We start from the raw sequence: 22,703 nt of genomic DNA on the forward strand, positions 1-22,703 counted from the left end.
TCATGGTATAGCCTTTTAATTCATCGTTAATAAGTATGATAGACTAGAGCTGGTGACTTCACTGTACCACTATAAATCTTGTGGTTTACACACACAAATTCACCTTCAGGTCTCAACATCATTTGGACAAACAACTGTCAGTAGAACAAAGTACATGAAGCAGAGTTTTTTTATTATTTACCAAGATTAAGACAAAAACCTAAACTGTCATCTAATGTTAAATGAAAATGTGTCAGGATAGTCAGATTAGCTGTCACATTAGCTGCCAGCCAATCAGAAATCAGGATTTTTCCTGACCACAGTATGAGCTAAAATTAGATGACGGGTATGACGAGATAAAAGGACAGGTGTGATCTGATGACTGAAATTGTTTTCTGATGCTGACGGCAGTACAGATCAGCTCTCATCAGCACCACTGACAGGTGGAACTGACATGAAAATCAGATCCCTGTGTGTGTACATGTGTGTGTGTACATGTGTGTGTACATGAGTGTGTAAAGTGTGTGTGTGTGTGTGTTGATTTTCTCTGTATCTTGTACCTTTTCGAAGTCATGTATAGAGGCTGAGAGGAGAGTTTGCCCACTGTTCACCCACTGCCGGGCATTGAGGACATACTGTTCCAACCCATTATCCTCCAACCATGCACACACCTGATCACATGACCATTTTGAGAAGGGAGTGTTCATCTCTCTGAATTTTGAAAAAGAATAAAAACAATGAATGGAAACGATGCAAAACTGCATCAAAAGATCAGACAAAACATGAAAACATAATTTTAAAAACTACAACGCACTTGTTGTTTACACACTGCTGGCCCTACCCTGACTGAGAGGGGTCTTACCTAACAAACCCCCTCTGATAAGTGTGCAGTTGCCAACCTTCTCTTTTCACCCCCCAGAGACGAGTTCACACAGAAAGCAGTATGGTGTACAAAGAGTTACACACTGATCTCCATTATTCAACATCTCTGCAGGCTGCGATTGCAGCAGTGATGAGTTCTGTCAGGGAAATGGTTAAATCCCTTAGTGTCTGTTTAGGCGACCGTCTGGGTGATAGCCGAGCTGAGATTTAAAAACGAAAGACTGAGATTTACATTTACATTTTCAGCACTTAGGAGACGCCTTCCTGGGCTGGCATGTTTTCCACTGCGCCACCCAAGCACCCAATTATATGAGTCCTAATAAAAGTATTACATCCGGTTTTCAAAAATGTAGTGTGAGTTTATTAAATGTCCCGATGAGATAATTGACTGCAGCAGGAAGTACAAAAGATTACGTAGGTGTAGATATGTAAGATATAAAAGCTTCCTAGCTATATGCTCACCGTCCTGAGAATCTGTTGCTGACACATGCTAGCCGGGGTCCCGTCGTGGCACGGACTCCTCCCCTTCTGAAGTCATCCACACAGTCTGCTGGGAGACTCCCCGACTGAGTCCTTCTGATCCTGACACAATGAGCGCTCATTTAAACAAATATGTATTATATTAATATCTCACATTAAATGATTAGAATGATTAGCTTTAAGCTTTACATGATCATACGCAGCATTATAATGAGTGTGAAACCTCCTCATTGCACAAAATGATGTCTGATCATTATTCAAAAATTTTTATGTTTTACCACCACTTTATCCTGGTCAGGGTCACAGTAGGTCTGGCTTTCCCAGAATCAATGGGTGCAATGCAGTGTAACACAACCCGGACAGGACGGCAATCCATCACGGGGCCTCTGCCATCACCACACCTTATGTGCCAGTATGTCTGTATGTGGACGCCCAACTCTAATGATCTAATCTGATCTCTAATTTCAATAGATACATCAGTTTAGCACAATGAACACAGCTAGGCAGGCCAGTAGAGTATATGAATCACTCAGCTTGAATCTTACCATCAAAGTTTAAGCAGTCACCTTAAAGATTAAACAGGAACACTATGACAAATACGAAAAGGATGCAAATACATTTTTTTTTTTCTCCCGATTTTTAGCACGTCCAATTTTTACCCGATTGCGTTATGCTTCCTCTACTGGTGTTGACCCCCGCCCCGATTGTGGAGAGCGAACTGACACATGCCCCCTCCGACACGTGAGCAGTAGCCGACTGCATTTTTTCACCTGCACGAGTTGAGTTCTTATGCGAATCAGCCTTGTGCACGGAGAGCCACACCCTGATCAGCATTATTCCTCCACTCTGTGCAGATGCCATCAATCAGCCAGCAGAGCTCGTAATTGCACCTGTTATGAGGAATCCCCTCCGGCTCCCCCTCTGCGAATGAGCCAATCGTTGTTCGTGTAGGTGCCCAGCCCAGCCGGATGGCAGAGCTGAGATTTGATACAATGTATTCGAATTTCTAGCTCTGCTGTGCTAGCGTATTTACTGCTGCACCACCTGAGCGGCCTCAAATACATTTCTAAGACAATGACAGCCTTGAAATGTAAATGAGTAAAAATTGAACAGTAGAATGGCCAACCTGCAGCGCATAATTCATTCAAAAAGTCACAATGGTGCCAGGAGGATTGGTGCTGATGTCACAAGTCTCGGTTAAAGGCAATGGTCATGATACCATGATATAAAACCATGCAAATGTGGCATTTTTCATGAGAGCAGCAATAAGGAAACCACTACTAACCACTACCAATCAAGAAAAACATAAGTGCTTGTCTGACATTTGCAACATAAGCTTCAAAAAATTTCTTCAACATCTTGTTCCAATGTATTATAGACATATTAAAACTACATCTAAAGTAAAACAACTAATATTAATTTTAAAGATTGATTATAGAAACGATAGCAACACATAGAATGTCCTAAGCTGCAGTCATTCAGTCAAAAAGGTGGTGCAGTAAGTATACAGGATAGCCTTTGTGATGCAACCCTCTTATTTCTGTTGCTTCTATTGCTTGGGTCTGGGACAGAGACTGACATAGCCCCACTGAGATTCAAACCGTGGATCCTCAATTCACCCAGAGCATACTTTAATGCTGCACCACCCAATCGCCAAAACAAATAAAGCTTATCTGTGTATGTAGTGTATCTCTCCATGTTTTTTAGATGATCTGAAATCATTCATTCATAGTGACAAATATGCAATAACAGGCACTCAGAAAGGGTGCAATTACTTTTTCCACACGTTGTAGATGAGTTTTACTGATAAATCTGAATAATCTGTGAAATCTGGTGTTGCTTACTTTCCCCACAGTTTCCGGATGCCTCTCTGGTTCTTCTTATTCTCAGGAGAAATAGGAGACTGCTGGCCCGAGTCCATGCCTGAAGACAGCGGCGACAGGTCCGACAGTGTGGACTCGTCTGTCTTCTCTGACTTTGCTGTGAAAAGAGGAAGTGATCTCATTACTTATGTTCAGTTAAATCTGGAGTTCAGATCGAGTCCTTCAGTTTGATGTTTTGCCTGCCTGCCTGCCTGTTTTTTTGTATACAGAATTTTTTGTTGAGCTGAATCAGGTGTATTAGAGCAGGAAAAACACCAAACTCTGCACACTTCAGAAGCTTTTTAGCAGCTCTCTAAACGATCTGATCTTCACCCACCGGCTGAGAAGAGCTCCAGCTTCCACCGCGGTGCTGAGGCATGCATAAGAGGACGGAAAAAAACATCTAGTAAGCATAAAGCCACACAGACAGAGTCCTAATCCCCCGGCCCACTTCTTCCCTTATATCATACACAGCTGAGCCTTGATGCAGCGCTCTTTAGACTTTAATCTGGTGTGACGGAGTGGAGAGGAAAGCGAGGGTGTGAGTTTGTACCTAAAGCCGGGGCGCTGGCACTCCTGCAGCGATCTTCACCCCGGGTGAAAATTGAAAGGAAAGCAGATGCATCCAGAGGGATGAAATGAGGGATTATAGAGCAAAAAAAGAGAGAGAAGGAAGAGTAAAGCATGCAAAAATAACAGAGCATCGGAATTAAGATTAGAACTGGTGAATTTCAGCAACTAAGCAGCACATGACTAAAACACACATCTGTTAATGAAATAGGTGCAGGGAGCTTTTAAATATGCACAACGTTTAAACATCTTAGTACACCTGGTCATTTGCATTTACATTTACAGCAACTTGGTGGCAGTGGGGCTTAAACCAGCAACCTTCTGATTACTAGTCCTGTACTTTAACCACTTAGTCATCATTGACCACCGCAGTCATCTGATGTGAGATTAACATGCAGGTGATGGGCAGTGGTGGCACAGTGGTTAAGAAACTGGACTAGTAATGAGAAGGTTACAGGTTCAAGCCTCACTACCACCAAGCAACAGTTGGGCCCCTGAGCAAGGCCCTTAACCCTCAATTGCTTGTACTGTTATGGCTAAATGGATATTTTAAATGCCATAAATGTAAAAACATGCCAAAGTGCTCTCAGCTAGTGACCAGAGACAAGGATCTTAGAACCCATGTTGTTACATTTACATTTTCGGCATTTGGCAGACGCTTTAATCCAAAGCGACTCACTAATTCACTAACTCGCTAAATGCCACAGTGTAAATGTGTAAATGAACCCAAAAAGAAGTTAATCAGATTTACAGTAAACTGCGAATGAGCCAATCGTTGTTCGTGTAGACGCCCAGCCCAACCGGCAGCAGAGCTGAGATTCAAACCAACAAGTTGAGATGTCAGCTCTGGTTTGCTAGTGTGTTTTACTGCTGCACCACCTGAGCGCCCTGGTATAAGGTTTTACAGACATACTAAACAAAATATAAAGTAAAACAACTAATATTAATTTGACACATCGATTATAGAAACTATAGTAATACACAGAATGTCACAGTTGCAGTCACTGCTGAAACAAGTGGTGCAGTAAGTATTAAAGAGCCAGTACATGTTTACGAAGGTGATATAGATAAATACCTCTTTTTCTCCTTCATTCTCTTTTGGCTGCTCCTATATACAGGGGTCTTAACATAGGATGTATCCACATACCTGATTTGGCACAGTTTTTACACCATATGCCCTTCCTGACACAACATAGCAGTGCTGATATTCAAACCCTGGATCCCCAACTCCCCCAGAGCATATTTAAATGCTGCACCACCCAACTGCCCAAATAAATAAAGCTAATCTGCGCATTTACTGTATCTCCCCATGATCTATTATTATCAGTGTAGATCTGATGTTTACTTACTCAGACTGATCTCGCTCTCTTCACTCTCGTCAGGTGATAGATGTAGCGGAGACGAATCTCTCTCCCCGTTCATTACCGGACGAGAAAACTTCCCTGGAAGTGTCCGATACTTACTGCTGTCTGATATGAGCCGATTCTGATAGCAGCAAAAGAGGAAATTATTACAACACACTCTTCATTTATTAAACTCACGAGTAACATAAGATTAATTGTTGAAATTTGTAAAGGAATTAGCATGTTATGTTAGGAGGAGTAGGACGTGTTATGAAAAGTTAAAGGTTAATGTTATCGGATGCTAGTACCTCTAGAACAGGTGCAATTGGCTGCTCCATTACATGCTTGGGTAGGCAAAGAACACAGAAAAGGGAAAACGTACACACACATACACACACACACAAAAAAAAATTGAGTTTAGTAGTGAAAATGAGTTTAGTATGGAAAACACATTCAAAGTAATTAGCTTTATCTTTGTTGAAACAGCTAGGTTAATAGCTAAAACATAAACAACACATAATACAACAGTGGAAAATTCTCTGATTGGCTGGCTGGTGTGTATTAATTCTTCAGGACAGGACAGTGTGTCACCATGCTGATGTGTAATTACAACAAAGAGCATTTAGAGGAATGCTCAGGTGGCATAGCAGTCTAATACTCTAGCCGTAGCCTAGTGGTTAAGGTACTGGACTAGTAATCCAAAGATTGCTGGTTCAAGCCCCACCACTGCTAGGTTACTGCTGTGTGGCCCCTGAGCAAGGCCCTTAAACCTTAATTGCTCAGACTGTATACTGTATCTGTAATGTAAGTCACTCTGGATAAAGGCGTCTGCTAAATGGCAAATATGTAAATGTAAATGTAATACGCTGACCCACCAACCACAAAGTTTAGACAGCCACTCAACAGACACAAATGGCTGTGTCTGAAGGAGGAACGGTTGAATGAAGTATAGCCTCATATGTGCTGCAATAGAGATCCTAGTCTGGTCAAGTGCTAGCTGAAACAGCCTAGCCTAGCCGTACACTCACTGTCAATTTTATCAGCTCCACTTACCATATAAAAGCACTTTGTAGTTCTACAGTTACTGACTGTAGTCCATCTGTTTCTCTACATGCTTTGTTAGCCCCTTTTCACCCTGTTCTTCGATGGTCAGGACTCTCCCAGGACCACCACAGAGCAGGTATTATTTAGGTGGTGGATCATTCTCAGCACTGCACTGACACTGACATGGTGGTGGTGTGTTAGTGTGTGTTGTGCTGGTATGAGTGGATCAGACACAGCAGTGCTGCTGGAGTTTTTAAATACCGTGTCCACTCACTGTCCACTCTATTAGACACTCCTACCTAGTTGGTCCACCTTGTAGATGTAAAGTCAGAGACGATCACTCATCTGTTGCTGCTGTTTGAGTCGGCCACAGGGCGCTGTTGGCTGGATATATTTTTGGCAGTGACAGTGAGGTGTTTAAAAACTCCATCGGCATTGCTGTGTCTTATCCACTCATACCAGCACAACACACACTAACACATCACCACCATGTCAGTGTCACTGCAGTGCTGAGAATGATCCACCACCCAGATAATACCTGCTCTGTGGTGGTCCTGTGAGGTCCTGACCATTGAAGAACAACATAAAAGGGGGTTAACAAAGCATGCAGAGAAACAGATGGACTACAGCCAGTAATTGTAGAACTACAAAGTGATTCTATATGGTAAGTGGAGCTGATAAAATGGACAGTAAGTGTAGAAATAAGGAGGTGGTTTTAATGTTATGGCTGATCGGTGTAACATGGAAGCAATAATGTCCATTTTTTCATCTGAATGTCTTTTAGATTATAAACACAGTGATGTTAAATAACTAAAAAAAGTCATGTTATATATACAGATTTAGAATAATGTAGTTATTTTAATGAAGGTTAGTATACTTAATAGATGAGTTCATATTATTTTATTACATTGTTGTAGAAGAGAAAGAGCAGTAAAGGAGGTTCGGCTGACATGCTTCCTGCCTATACAGCTAATACTTATCGTTTCCTTCAATTGCTTTCAACATAAACAAGCATGACATGATACGAACCCTCTGTTTATGGCCGCTCTGTAACTCCTCCAGACTGGACGACAGCATTCTTGGCACCAACCTGCAGAGGTAAAACACAGCAGGTGTTTAAACCCAGAATTCAGAAACAAATGTTGTTGTGTTTAGGTTTCCTCTTGACATACTAATATTCTGTAGTCATACACTAGCTACGTCTTTCTAATACATACACATCTGAATCAAAATGAAAGGCAGTAGAAGTTCGTTATGACAGTCTATTGCTGGGTTTACATGCAAGGATTTTTGTCAACCCAATTAAAGTCATTCAGAACCACAGCAGTACCACCTCTGAACACCTCTAACTACTGTGAATTAGGATTTTAAAGTTGCCTAGGCAAGGACTCTACTGATGGAACCTGGATGCTGTGGCAGGACCTACAGTTGTGGTTAACATTACTAAACCTCACTAAACACTTTATTTAAGATATTTTACATGGTGTACTTAATTTTCACTGGTGCCACTAACTGTGAAACAGGACGTTTATGATTTACATTACATTTACATTTTCGGCATTTAGCAGACGCCTTTATCCAAAGCGACTTACATTACATTACATTACAGCAACCTTTGTATTACTAGTCCTGTGCCTTAACCACTAGGCCACGGCTTGCCCTTCATTTCCCCTCACACCGTATCTTGCGTTCTCACTGGCTGTTCGACATAGCACTCATTGCCAGTTGGGCGACTCAGATTCAGATATCTGACATGCTAGATATCTCTCTTCAATCGCCGAGCAACAATGTGGCCAAATTAAAGCAAAAATGAGTGGGTAAATGTTCCTTAACAGCACTAAAAAGAAAAGCTATGTCTACAGGTGTTCCTTCAACAACTGATCTTTTGTTTTCTTATGTGTATTATGGTATTGTGTTACATTTTATACAAGCAATCCAAAACCATTTAGCGCAACAAATATGCAAAAATACAGCTAATGCCTAGTTCACACTACACGATTTCTGCCCTGATTTTCACTCGCCCTACTGGTTCGGCGCTAGATTTGCTGGCTCGGGAGCAACTCGGCATTCGCTCGGCGATCGAAGAGAGATATCTAGCATGTCAAATATCTGAATATGAGTCGCCCAACTGGCAATGAGTGCTATGTCGAACAGCCAGTGAGAACGCAAGATACGGGGTGAGGGGAAACGAAGGGGAGGATTTGTAAAAAGGTGGGACAGGGGCATAATATAGTTTATATCAGAATACATAGGCATTCGGCACACACACAAGTTTTACAGTATTTCTGACCTCATCGTTCTCTACAAAACATAACACCAATGTTGCATTGCAAAAAATATTTATTAACCTCCAACTCACTACAGAACAATCCATGCTGGTCGCGTAGCCAAATCCACTCAGATTCATTTATTTTTTCCCCTTGGTTTTACGCTGCACATCAGTGCACAAACTTTGATCCCTCGCTTATTGTTGACGTGCATTTTTGGACATGATTTCATGACAAAACGTAGTTTGGGAGACCAGAGAAGCTCGTCTGCGATTCCAGTTGGTGACAGATGGTGTAGTGTGAAACCCCCTATCGCCGATCAGTCGAGTAGTGTGAAAGCCACATCGACTTAAAAGACTCCCGATTACAAGAGATCCAGTTGTGTAGTGTGAACTTGGCATAACTGGGACGGGAATACTTTGGTACTGTTACGCAGAAGGAAATAAGTAGTGTTTTCATACATGCAGCAGTCACACACATGCACACACACGGACCTGCATGCACATGCCTGCAGAAACTCAGAAACTGCACCCACATGCACCAACAACCCCCTTCTACTTGCCATTGCTCACTGAGGGAACTTGGGCGGACTATGCTGGGCAGCGCACGCCAACCGCTGGCGTACAGACAGATAGAAACAGTGAATGAAAGAAAATAGAATAGAATAACAGAAAACAGAAGGAAAACAGGTGGAGCTGATGTGTTAACCACCACCTGTGTGTGTGTGTGTGTTATTCATACTTAGAATCCAGGTTATTTTGCAGATACATCGGAGACAGTAAGAGTTGAGGTGTTCCTCGTGATGCTGATGACACCTGTCGAGCAGATTATTAATTATGATTATTTTGTGTAGTTTACAGATCATGAACACTCCACTTTTTTATTGTTTTTTTACATTTTCATAAAAATTTATTTGTAATCAGTACAACATATTTTCTCCCCATTTTCCTCCCGATTTAGCGCACTCAATTTTGTGTTCTGCTGCTGAGAGATACCAGATTGCATTCGAGGAGAGCACGTCACTATACATGCCTCTTCCGACACGTGTACAGCCCTCCTCTTCTCGCCCCTGCATTCTGCACAGGCGTCTCTTCCGCCAATCAGGGTCCTTACACAGCGTATGAAGACCCACCCACCCACACATAGTCCGGCCCCCACCCTGCAGATACGGTGGCCAATTACTATCTGCTGCAGGCACTGCCAATTATGCCCGCTAGATGGAGCCCAGCCGACCAGTTGCAACACTGAGTTTCAAACCGGGGAGTTCAGAAATCGGTGCTGGTGTGCTAGCGGAATATCCCACTGCGCCACCTGGGCGCATCAATACAACTCTTTGAATATAATTATACATGCCTAATGTCATATATACCACTATAAACAGATACACTGAAGTGCCAGAAAAACTAGTACACCAGTCTAATATTTGGTAGGCTGCAGAAATATGACAGGGCATGGACCCCACAAGCTGGTGGAAATATTCTGTAGGCAATGAACACCATACATCCTGCAGAACACTCCACAATTCTGTTGTACTCTGAGGTAGGATTTCTGTGTTCTAAAGCGCATTACACGGCATCCCAGATGTGTTTGATAACACTGAGGTCTGGTGACTTAGGTTGAAATGGCAAAACCCCAAACTCAGATGAGTATTCCCACAATCATAGTTTAGCATCTCTAAACGTGTATGGTGGCGCTTTGTGCTGTTTGAAGAGGTCAAACCCATTGGAATGAATGCAGGACACAAACTGGTGTAACTCATCAAAAAGGAGGCTCACATAGTGTTCATCTGTAGACGTACCAGGGGTCCCATAGAATGAAATCTAAACAAAACCCTGTATGATTAAGGAGGCGCCACCAGCCACTACAGTGCCCTGTTGTTCTAGCTTTTCTGGCACTTCCGTGTATATACACACTGTTCCAGCATTTATGTACGAGAAATAAATATTCACCTGTACGTCAGACCGGACAATATCAGAATAAGCTTTTTTAGGAAGAACTTGTCCTTTCAAAGATCCACTTAGATCCTCCTCACTGCTGCCATACAGCAAACGATCTGCATACACACACACACACACACACACACACACACACGCACGCACATACACACAAACACACAAAGGTTTATGTACTGTAGTGAAAAAGACATTTACAGACACTTACTGTTCGATATTTTGATTGGGAGAGTTTAGTGCTAAATGAAGCGCAAACATTGGTGTACAAAGCAATGTGGAGTCAGCAAAGTGATACATTTAAAAAGTTGAATGAAGCGATGAGGCAGTTACTGTTGATGCGAACTAAAACATGCAGGTACAATTACATTTGTGGCGCTTAGCAGAAGCTTTTTATTTGAAGCGGTTTACAATTGTGACAGAATACTACCCAAGCAATCAAGGGTTAAGTGCCTTGCTTAAGGGTGGTAACATTGCATTGGTGGGGCTTAAACCAGCATCCTTCTGATTATTAGTGAGCTACTAAACACTGGTGGATAACCACTACCCACAAGTTCATAGCTGATTATGTAGCAGTGTGTCTGATTTAAAGCTCCTCTGTAAAGAAGAGTAGAGCTCATGTAATTGCAGTTTTTGCTGGTGTTAATAATACAACTAGTTATTATGTTAGAGTAAAATTACAGTCTATTTCACAACTATTGGCACCCTGAAAGAAATGTCTACGTACAAAGGGTTACGAGAAATTCACCTTTTGGCAAATTAGCTTAACCAAACACTGAAAAACCGAATAACACCCAACCTTTAATTCAATTTATTCAGTGAAAAAATGGTTGCCAAACTGATACATTCTTAAAAACAAAATATAACTGACATTACACTAACACTTTACATTTTACTTAAAGTTGATTAGAGCATCAAGAACCTTTTACTCAAAAATCCATGACCTGTTTCACTGGGGTGTACATAATTACATTTGCAGCATTCAGCAAACACTTTTATTCAAAGCTACTTACAGTACTGTGACAGTCTAAGCAACTGAGGGTTAAGGGCCTTGCCCAAGGGCCCAAGAGTGACAACCTGGCAGTGGTGGAGCTTGAACCACCTTTTGATTACTAGTTACCTTGACCGCTAGGCTACAACTACAACAATTACCACTGCCATATATGAGGTGACACAGAGGTCAGATTCTCTTAGACATTCTTCAACATGGGAAACACAAGGTCACATAATTTAAAGGGAAAACTGTGTTGTCAGGAAATGTCTGTAAAAAATTTTTACTTGACTGACTGAGGCTATAATTAAAAAGTTGGAACTGTGACAAACTTGTTTGAACAAGGGACCAAGTTTGGTAAGAGAGACAGAAAATCCTCAGACTCACTGTTGGACAGTTACAGTGGTAGCTCTATGGTTAAGGTACCAGACTAGTAATCAGAAGGTTGCAATTTAAGCCCCATCGTCGCCAAGTTGCCATTGTTGTGCTCCTGAGCAAGACCCTGAACCCTTTATTGCTTAAATTATATTCAGTCATAATTGTAAGTTGCTCTGGATAAAAACATATGTTAAGGCAGTTGATGTAAAGCAAGTATATCTAAGTAAATATGATAAGGAGATGTAGTTGATTATTAAAATATGGGGACATGACCTAAAAAGTGTCGAAAAAGGGTACATAGTGTATTTGTGTGCAGTATACATAATGAAAAAGCAACACTGGTACGTAGACCTTTAAAAGAAAGAAAATCATGAGAATGTTTGTGAGAGTTCAGCGTGTTACCTTGAGAGATCATCATGTCCTTTCCTTTTCTGTACTGACCCAGCAGAGCTGTAAGCTCCTTTATATGATGATCCTGTACAGAATAAATTCAAATTATTATTATTTTTATTATTACTATAGTTATTATTATTATGGGTGCTGGGTGCTTGGGTGTTGCGGTGGGTAAATCTCAGTGGTTTGAGATTAAAACCAGAGATCTCAAAACTGCTATCGGCCAGTCGGGCATCTAAACAGACATGAATGGCTATGTCATATGAACAGCTTAGATATTAGGAGGTGCACTTGTCAGTGCGATTTCAATGCTGGTCCCAAGCCTGGATAATTTATTTATTTATTAGGATTTTAATGTAGTTTTACAAACTTTGGTTACATTCATGACAGAACAGGCAGTTACTAGTTACACAAGATTCATCAGTTCAAGTATTTAATGTCAGGACCAAAACCAATCTACCAAACTAGATAAATAATCTGAATTGTGCTGTAGGCTTTTACCTTTTCATCATTGGCAGCTAAAAGTGTCTCCATCCCAATTCGAAGCCTCTGTAACTCCAGATCTGAAAAACACACACATACAATTTGAATGTTAAGTTGCTGGTTTACAGTGGAGAGGTTGTAAACGGATGTCAAAGATGTCAGACTTTTTCCAGTGAATTTAAGGAGGGTCAAGGGGTTGTTTATTAGGTTTATTGGGATGTGCACTTGTCAGTGCGCTCTCAGTGCCGGTCAAAAGCTTAAATTAAAAAAAGAGAACTGGGTCACACAAGGCATCCAGCATACAAGTGGACCAGATCCTTTATATGTAGAATAATATGCTATGTTTATCTGATGTAGACATTCCCTAGAACCAAACACCAGAAGGTCAGAAGCATGCTCTCAGAAAACAAGGAGTGTGTATTACACCCTTTTAACACTGGATAAACTCATCTTTCCACACACAGACATGCACAGACTCATACAGGAGGGGGTGTGACAGCATGCTGGTGTAAATTACACAATAACAGGGCAGCAAAATGCACATTTCAATTATCAAACATTTGCTTACATTTATCTGTTAACTTCCTCCTGTACAACTCCTCTACAACAGAGGGCAGTAAAGAGCAGAGAAACCACAGAAAGAAAGCCATGTGTTAGTAACTCTGACACTGACTGGTCCTGTCCCAATCCAGAGGGGGGATAAATATTTAAGCAGTTAGTTAAAATGTAATGCATGTTTCAGTGCATATATCAACACTAAACAAACATAATGTATCTGTCTGAAAACCTAGTAAGCTGCCTTGCTGCCTACTGCCTACCTAGACTGCCTAGAAGTAGAGAGGATTCTAATAAGACATCAAACTTACTGTATAAGACATTATACGACATTATTTAGAAACACTACTTAGACAGCGATTACGGTGATTATGTTATCGCAGTTTTCACGTACTAAGATAACACAGTTAGCCTCAGGCCATTCAAACCAATGGGATGAGGTGACACAACCTGCTAGCATGCCAGCTAACATCTCCCACTTTAAATCTTTTTAGATAGATAGATGGATAGATTAAAAAGATTAGCCTGAAAATGAATTGCTTTTAACTAGGGCTGTCATTAATTGTGTTAATTAACGCGTTAACATTTTAATCGCGATTAAAACAATTAATCGAGAATAACATTTTTAATCAAACGATTTTTATTGGACTATGTTTGTGGCACTTTAAACATGCGTCACTGTGGTAATTTGCGCTGCTTTAACATAGAAACGTTTGTTTATACTGAATAGCGATAACACAAGTCTTTTTCCAGTTTGCGGTCGCGAGTTACAAATTACTCAAGCTGCTGCTGCTGCTACATATTGCAAAATGTAGGGGTAATTTTTGTCTTCAAAAAGCGTGAGGAATCATCACTAGACAAAATTACAGTTATTAATTGTCACTTCAGTCATCTTTGGTCAAAGCACGGATTTGTCTCGTCAGGCGTCTGCGCGCACGGATACACGTTACAGGCAAAATGAGCTCAGACTCAGTGTAACTTTATTTCAGAGGAATTTGGATGGAAAGCCCATTAACTTTAGACGTCGTGGGAACATAACAAACACTGTTGTTTAATGTATCGCAATAGACTGTAGACGCTTTAACATAGTTAACCATGTGGGTCTACATGACGTTATACGTGTTGCATCCAGAAATGGTTCATTGTAGTACCCTGAGCGCCTGTTTTCAGTGGCAGGGTTACAAACAGGAAAAGATCCTCACTTTTGTCAGATAATGTGAACTGACTTGTCATTTTAAATAACTGGCTGAAAGCTGGGTAGCTGTTAACAACTCTATATAGGCATTGGCTGTCTTTCTAAAGATAATTTACATTTAATAATTTTATCATAATTTTATTTGAGGTTCTAGATCTCAGGAATGTTTTAATGCTTTTAATTTGTCCTTGTTTGAAAGGTGCTATACAAATAAACTTACCTTGCCTTGTTTTGTCTTATTTTCATTTATTTATTTGCCTTTTATTTATAAAAAAAATTTCTTGCAAAAAAAATGTGCATAACTTCAAATTTTGGTTTGTTATTTTGCAGTCGATTAATAGCAATTAAAAATGTTACTTTTTACAACTCTTAATTAGCTTACCTCTGTCCACGCTGTCGCCATTAGCATTTCCTATGGATAGGAGCTGATTCTGGAGGCTCTCAATCTCAGCATCTTTGGAAGAAAGGACCTGCTGAAGCTCAGAGAGTTCCCCCTGCAAAAAGAGAAACATATCAACATATTATCATTACTCCAACTGATCCAGAACCCACACATTAGAACACAGAACACCAAGCAAATCCACAGGGGGATGAACACTGGGGTAGGTGCTGAGGATAAGGAGAAAGGTAGATGCTCTAATGTGGCACCTTTACTTAGTAACCACATTGGGAACTGACATACAGGACACATCTGACATGTCTTTAAATAACAAAGCATGGACAGTAAGATATATAGTGTAAATATATAAAAACACCTCACCATGAGACCATGAGCTTGATGGACATCCTATTCCAAAAGCGTGGACATTAATATAAGTTGCCTACCCATCTTTAGTTGTGATGACAGCCTACTGCATGCTTTCCGCGAGCAGTACGTCAGTCAAAAGATGATTGTGAAGTCAGACTTTTAAAGCCTTCCTAATGTGACAGATGTTATTTTTTGTATTTAAGGTGAAAACAGGAACAGCTTTCCTTCAATTCACAATAAACAGGGAGGTAAAACAGACATATCCAGGATGGTTTCTTTGTTCTGCTTGTCTGCGCTTCCAAAATCAGACAAGATGATGGGCACGGAAAGGGGATAACATTAGATCCCATTCAGCAAATAGCACAGCTAATTGTGCACTGTCTTCTCAAATCAACATCACCAGTTCTGCTCCACCTTCTTCTTCTGAATAGTCAGGAATCTATTTCAAGCTGTATTCCATTGCAAGTACCAGATGTCTCAGCACCGGAAAACTGGACCTGGTCCTTTTTTTGTCTTTCATGTGCTAATTCAATACCAAAGGATTTAGCTGAATGTTAATGTGTTCTGATTAACTACAAATACAGTGATGCAGTACAGGCAGCATCATGAACAAACAGTCAGAAAGATCTGGTGCCGTGTTTGCTAATGGTGCTGATGTGTGAAGCATTAATCTTTCATGACTTCAACACTAACCAACACGCACACATCACAAGGATACGGACAAGCTAAACAGACCCCTTTACCCAGTAATCAGCCCTGGACCTAACCTTATATAGGAGTACATACAGCACAACAAGAACGACAGAAGCAGGTAAAGCAAGAACTAGAGTTCAGATGAGCACAAGAACTGAAGAAGAGGACCTTTAAAACCTTTGTGTACATTACCTGCCCTCATACAAAGACAGAGCTCTAGAACAGCTCTAGAACAGTTTTAAAACAGCACTGCCTACAGTGCACAGAGCACTGCCTACAGATCACAGAACCCTTTCAGCCACAGTCCAGGCTTGTCTAGATCTGTCCTCAGGACTCAAGGAATATTCAATGGCTGGTAGTAGAATAAATCCCTTTCAGAAGCGCAAACTGTTAACCACGACTAAAAACTCACTAACTCACTACTTAACTTAGTTTTTCTTCTTTGTCCCACCCTACAATCACTGAGCACTTTATTAGGTACACCTATCTGGTACATTTATTGATTATGTTTTAAGCCATATCTACCACACAGATGCAATTTGTTACCTCTCTGTACCCCATTTATCAATCATCTGCACTGACCAGATGACGTTTTGGTGGTGGACCAGTCTCAGCACAACAACGTCACTAACACTGTTGTCAGGATTTTAAAATAATATTTAAACGTACTGGCCTATTTATTAGGGACACATACCCTGTTAGCACTCATTGTAAGTGAACAGTTAGAAACTGAAGGCTGTTAAGGGTGTTAATCTTCTTCTAGTCTTTCATCAATGGACACCTGCTGCTCACAGGATGCTGATGACTTTATATTTTTGGTTGAAGGTCTATTCTTTAAGATTCTTTACTTGCTAAATTTAACCTATTGGAATAAGCAAACATCATACTACTTCTCTTACCACCACTACTACTTTTACTACTACTCCTACTACCACTCTTACTATCACTACTACTCATACTTCTTCTTTTACAACCACTACTAATTTTACTACTACTCCTACTACCACTCTTACTACCACTACTACTCATACTGCTTCTCTTACTACCACTACTAATTCTACTACTACTCCTACTACCACTACTACTCATACTTCTTCTTTTACTACCACTACTAATTCTACTACTACTCCTACTACCACTACCATTGCTACTCTTACTACCACTACTACTACCATTACGATTCTTACTGCCACTAATACTACTACTACTACTACTACTACTACTAATAATAATAATACAATTTTAGCGGTGCTCTCACAATCCGCAAGGACCATGTTTTACCCCCACTAGACTTCTGACCCTTCGGTTTATGCCATGTATTGAAAAGAAATAAAACCTGTTTACTAGAAGCTTAAGTCTGAGGCAGTTCTACAAATTACTTATAAATTATTTCATAATTTTGTTGTTTTCTTTGCAATTTGAACCAGGTTTTTAGACATAATTAACTTTGAGGTCCTGTCCTTTATGTTCTTGTCCCTCGTGATGAAGGTTAGAGGGTGAAGAAGAGGAGTTAAGCACCTGTGCAGCTCGACAGCGCTCCTCCCAGCGCTGCTTCTCTACCTGAGTGTGCTCGACTGTGAGCTTCAGGCTCGAGAGCTTGGTCATGAGCGACTGGTAACACACATGAAGAGAGTAAGAAATAGAAAGCTGGAGAGAAAACAAATGCAAAGACAGAAAGATTGGAAATTACAGGGACAGAATGAGAATTTTACACTACATCGCCAAAATATTTGGTGTTGTTTTGAGAATTAAGTGTATAGGAGCTAAAACAGCTCGGCTGATCAGCCATATAAGCAAACAGAACTGGGTGTTATGTTGCCCATAAAAATGATCCGTCTTCATTCAACTGATGCAAGACTTGAACCCAGGCAAAAAATTTAACCCAGTGTCCAACCTTACTAAAGCTGTTGTAAAGAAATGGTAGTAAATCTTCACACCCTTGATCTAAAATCTACCAGATATCTCAAAACATTAAAAGCGTTTTGCAATAGCAAATGTGGTCCAATTTTATATTAATGAACATGATTTTGATTTAAATTTAAAAAAGCATATAGGGTGGGGTGTTCAGGAGTCCACATCATTTTGGCCATGTAGTGTTCATGTAGACAGAAAGTGAGCTGTAAATAAAGCAAAAGACAGGTAGAGTAAGGTAGTGGACATAAAGTAGTAGCAGAAGATGGACAGTGTGAAAAAGACGAAGTTAGAAGTTTTTTTTATCTATAGGAGATATTCATACCTAAACTACAACCTAGTTTTAGTTTACAAAGTATTCAGACCCCTGCACATTTTATTGTGTTTTATGAATTTTCTCAGTTTTTTTCTGCCTTTTAGTTCAATTGCCCGATTGCGTCATGCTTCCTCTCCACCAATGCCGATCCCCGCTCTAATTGAGGAGAACGAAGCTAACCCACGTCCCCTCCGACACGTGGGCAACAGCCGTATACACCTTATCACCTACACTTTGATGAGTGCGGTGCAGCTTAGCACTGTGTACGGAGAGACAGACCCTGATCAGCACACGTTTTTCCCATCTCTGTGCAGGCGCCATCAGTCAGCCAGCAGAGGTCGTAATTGCATTAGTTATGAGAGAGGGCTTAATCCCACCCATACCTGAACAACAGGCCAATCGTTGTTTATGTGGCCATGCAGCCTAGCCAGCAGGCAGAGCTGAGACTCGATACGATGTATTCGAGATCCCAGCTCTTGTTCCAGCGTGTGTTTTTACCGCTGCGCCACCCGAGCGGCCAGTTTTTGATTTTTAATACATTTTTCAAAAATTCTAAAACCATGTTTTATTTTCTAATAATTCCGGGTAACAAAGTATAAATCAGGGGCTAAAACTGCAATCATATCAATTCATAATTAAACCCCCAATAACAAAGTGCACAAAAAGCCAAGTGGTCTGAATACTTTCTGAATCCATTGTATATCTAAAAAGTACAAATACTGTCATTTTAAAAGTATGTGGACATCTGAGAAACAGCTTGCTGCAGATATTGTTACCAAACCACGGTCACTAATAAGGAACTGAAACTCCACTAGGAAGGTTTTCATCAAGATTTTGGAGTGTCTGTGAAAATTTGTGCCCATTCAGTAAAAAAAAGCCTTGTGAGGTCAGGCATTGATATTGCATAAGAAGACCTGGCTCAGTCTGAATTACCCCTAAGGTGTGCAGTGGGGTTATGGACAGGGGTCAGTGCAGACCACTGAAGATTCTTCACACCAAACTCAAATAATGTCTTTATGGACCTCATTGTATGCATAGTCATGCTGATGACTTTTCAAAAACTCCTGCCCCATAGTTGGAAGCATAACATTTGTCTTATGTAACTAATTTTGTATACAGTAGACCCTTGAGTTATGAACGGTTTACCATACAAACATTTTGGGTTACGAACGATCTTTTTCAACTTAACGTACGAACACATTTCGGAGTAAACTATTCTTTCTTTCGTGCAACTGCACCTACAAAATACAACACTATTGAAATAAAGAAGAAAATAATAGAGAAATATGAGAGTTATTGTTGTTTCTGGTAGATACATTTTATATAAAAAGAAGGAAATGTATTCTGGTGTATGATACAGCACAAGTACTGTACTGAAATGTGATGTGTTTTATGTGCAGTACTACTGTGTATTGTTGTTTATTATTGTTTATTACAGTAATGTCTATTCTATAATTTAAGATTTAAGGGAAAATATACTTGTATTTATAACAAAAAAGACCATTTAAGACATTAGAAAGGTTAGGTAAGGGGGGGGGGGGGGTGGTTTGGGAGGTCTGGCACGGATTTATTCTATTTACATTATTTCTTATGGGAAAAATATGTTTAACTAACGAACATTTTGACTTAAGAACAGCCCTTCGGAAACAATTAAATTCGTAAGTCAAGGGTCTACTGTATTAGGATAAAACACCTAAACTCAAGATTAAGAAGGGGGTCCACATACTTTTTGACAATATAGTGTACGGCCATATAATAGTGGATCATGCAACGCCCACGTACAGCACACAGCACCGAACATAGCAACACCATAAGAGCTCAGTATTAGTTTATTATGAGGTTAAGCAGAAGATGGAGAGTTGAGTGACTAAGAGGTTAATAAATAGTACCTTTGTAGCCTTCAGCTTTCTCTCATACTGACATTTTTCTGTCTCCAGTTTGTCCACCTTGGCCTTCAACGACTGCAGCTCATGTAGCAAAGCCTGCTAACAACACAGATAAAAACACATTAAACAGCTGTAACGGAAAATAAACAACAGTTTCAGACGGGAGGGAACGTTAGAAGGTCTTGCAGGTCTCAGGGACGTTAATAAGCTTAAGGTCACAATTCATCAACACAGTCATTCCACCACCAAGACTACCACCAAGGTCCCGTTTACCCCTAGAGTTACAAGGAATGAAAATATGAAAATCTGAAGGGAAGGATGGGCATTTTTCCAACAGCCCCTCACCAATTCCACGCCACACACCGTGCAGTTAATGAAAATCCTTACGCACTCAGAGAATTACCTTTTAGAACATACTTATTTAGTGCAGGTACACCCACCACAAGTGCATGTTGTAGGTATGTTACTACTGTCGCTTACCCACCTGATGTGATGTACTGTAGTGAGTAGGTTCATAAGTTCAGTTATCTTTATGTAATGAAGAACTATGTGAGCACACAAGTTGATTTGCTGACTCATTTAGTTCATACAGATCATGATTCCAAGGTTACCAGATTTTTCCTATGTGGATCTTTTAGGACTAACACTTGCCATTAAGTTCTTAATTAATAAGGCAAATGAAAACATCAAATTTATACTGTATATTTGGTCAATTAAGTCAAATAAAATGCTAATGGGTTACCACATATAGGTAGCCTGATCACTTAATAATCAAGCTTGTTTATATTGATATATCCAACACATTGGGTTTATTTTTAAATTTTATTTGCCATTCCCAGGAGGCAGGATGGAGGAGGGCTGTGGCTGTCATCCAGCCCCAACAACACAAGTGCAAGCCACGAATCGCTTCTTTTCACCTGCCAAGGGTGAGGTCTGACAGAGCTCAGTATCATATGCGAAGAGACAAGCACTGCCATTCGTAATCAGCCATCCCCTGTGCAGGTGTTGTAATTGCTCCAGTGACGAGGACTGCCCCGTTCCGGCTACTGTCCCTCCAACTACAGACTCACAGTCAATAGTGTGTCTGTGTAGGCACCTGACCAGCCGATAGCAGAGCCGGGTTTCAAGCTCAAGGGGTCGAGATCTCAGCAACGGTGGGCTTGCGTGCTTTACCGCTGTGCCACCCAGTAGTCCAAATTCTTTTTTAAGCAAAAAACTGCCTCAGTTAAGAGTATGAAAATTACCTGCGTGCATTTCACACCTCAGAGGTTGACAGTTTTTTCCTGAGTAGAGCTTTCTGGCTCCACCAGAGATAACCTATTCACACTTTTATAATGCTAAAGAGGAAAAATAAAAGACTTGTGGGGTACAATCCAGTCGTTGTACACCTACAAAGTGCACTGAGATAGTAAAAGTACCTAATAGATACATGGAAGCTGTATAGCATAAACCATCAACAAAATGCTATATCTACAAGAGCACAAGAACAGACCCACTGAGTTAGTGAGAGGTCCAGTCATGCAGGAACTCCCTAAACCAAGAAACCAAGTCACATTATTCTGCAATAAACAAAAGCAGTGTGAGCACACGCAGTGGACACCAGTAGCCATGAGGATACCCTGTGAGAAAAACCTGTTAATGTTAGTTTGGGTCCAGGGAGGTAGGGAAATACAAAGGGAAATAATAACAGTAAGAGAAGGAAAGCGTGTGCAGTAAGCTTCATGGCAGAAGGAAGGTCTGCCTACGTTGTCTCCTCCAGATCTAAAGCTGCTGCTGCAGTCCTCGCCGTTCGGTGACCACATGCCCGAATCCAGGCCGTGATCTGTGGCATCTTGTCCATTGTATGCGACATGAGCCGCGCTCTCCGCTTGGCCCTCGAGAGCCCGTTGGTTCTGGATACGTGTCGTGATCTCCTGCTGGAACTTGCGCATCTGTGCCTGAAGCTCGCTGATCACATTAACCACACACTGACACACACAAAAACAATTCACAAAATATCAGAAAGATTCAGAAGGAAGAAGGAGCACATGAAAGGAAAGAATGGTTTATTTAATAAAAGTCGTCTTTTTCATGTTTTATACCTTGCACATACTGGCCATATAGTGCATGGCGTAGGGTGTAAATAACACTAAAATTTTGCTCTAATTTAGTGCTAAAATTGTACTGTAGATACACTTTAGTATTGGAAATATTCTCATTCGTTTTGTAGTTCATCACAAACCGTTATTCCAAAACCCCAAGATTCTTTAACAGAGATTTAAAAACACAATATAATGTTTAAATTAACCTTGCCAACATGTATTAAAATATACACCGATCAGCCATAACATTAAAACCACCTCCTTGTTTCTACACTCACTATCCATTTAATTAGCTCCACTTACCATATAGAAACGCTTTGTAGTTCTACAATTACTGACTGTAGTCCATCTGTTTCTCTGCATGCTTTGTTAGCCCCCTTTCATGCTGTTCTTCAATGGTCAGGACCCCCACAGGACCACTACAGAGTAGGTATTATTTGGGTGGTGGATCATTCTCAGCACTGCAGTGACACTGACATGGTGGTGGTGTGTTAGTGTGTGTTGTGCTGGTATGAGTGGATCAGACACAGCAATGCTGCTGGAGTTTTTAAACACCTCACTGTCACTGCTGGACTGAGAATAGTCCACCAACCAAAAACATCCAGCCAACAGCGCCCAGTGGGCAGCGTCCTGTGACCACTGATGAAGGTCTAGAAGGTGACCAACTCAAACAGTAGCAATAGATGAGCGATCGTCT

General features: G+C 40.7%; 1 protein-coding gene across 12 annotated transcripts in view; it reads right to left on the reverse strand.

Moving 5' to 3' along the window:
* ppfibp2b (PPFIA binding protein 2b) overlaps positions 1–22,703 on the reverse strand; it is a 106,940-nt gene that overhangs the window by 15,776 nt on the left and 68,461 nt on the right. For 4 of the 12 annotated variants that reach the window (XM_063000790.1, XM_063000796.1, XM_063000800.1 and 1 more), the window contains 14 exons: positions 21,671–21,892; positions 19,929–20,024; positions 14,754–14,865; positions 13,190–13,222; positions 12,640–12,701; positions 12,148–12,220; positions 10,377–10,480; positions 9,169–9,242; positions 7,190–7,250; positions 5,425–5,460; positions 5,123–5,258; positions 3,186–3,321; positions 1,324–1,443; positions 540–690 (listed from right to left, as the gene is read on the reverse strand). In XM_063000790.1, coding sequence (XP_062856860.1) covers positions 540–690; positions 1,324–1,443; positions 3,186–3,321; positions 5,123–5,258; positions 5,425–5,460; positions 7,190–7,250; positions 9,169–9,242; positions 10,377–10,480; positions 12,148–12,220; positions 12,640–12,701; positions 13,190–13,222; positions 14,754–14,865; positions 19,929–20,024; positions 21,671–21,892 — 1,416 coding nt within the window. The remainder of the gene's footprint in view (positions 1–539; positions 691–1,323; positions 1,444–3,185; positions 3,322–5,122; positions 5,259–5,424; positions 5,461–7,189; positions 7,251–9,168; positions 9,243–10,376; positions 10,481–12,147; positions 12,221–12,639; positions 12,702–13,189; positions 13,223–14,753; positions 14,866–19,928; positions 20,025–21,670; positions 21,893–22,703) is intronic. The other 8 variants (XM_063000794.1, XM_063000801.1, XM_063000791.1 and 5 more) reach the window with 7 other exon arrangements.

This window comes from Trichomycterus rosablanca, chromosome 8 (assembly GCF_030014385.1).
Source record: "Trichomycterus rosablanca isolate fTriRos1 chromosome 8, fTriRos1.hap1, whole genome shotgun sequence".
NCBI classification, from domain to species: Eukaryota; Metazoa; Chordata; class Actinopteri; order Siluriformes; family Trichomycteridae; genus Trichomycterus; species Trichomycterus rosablanca.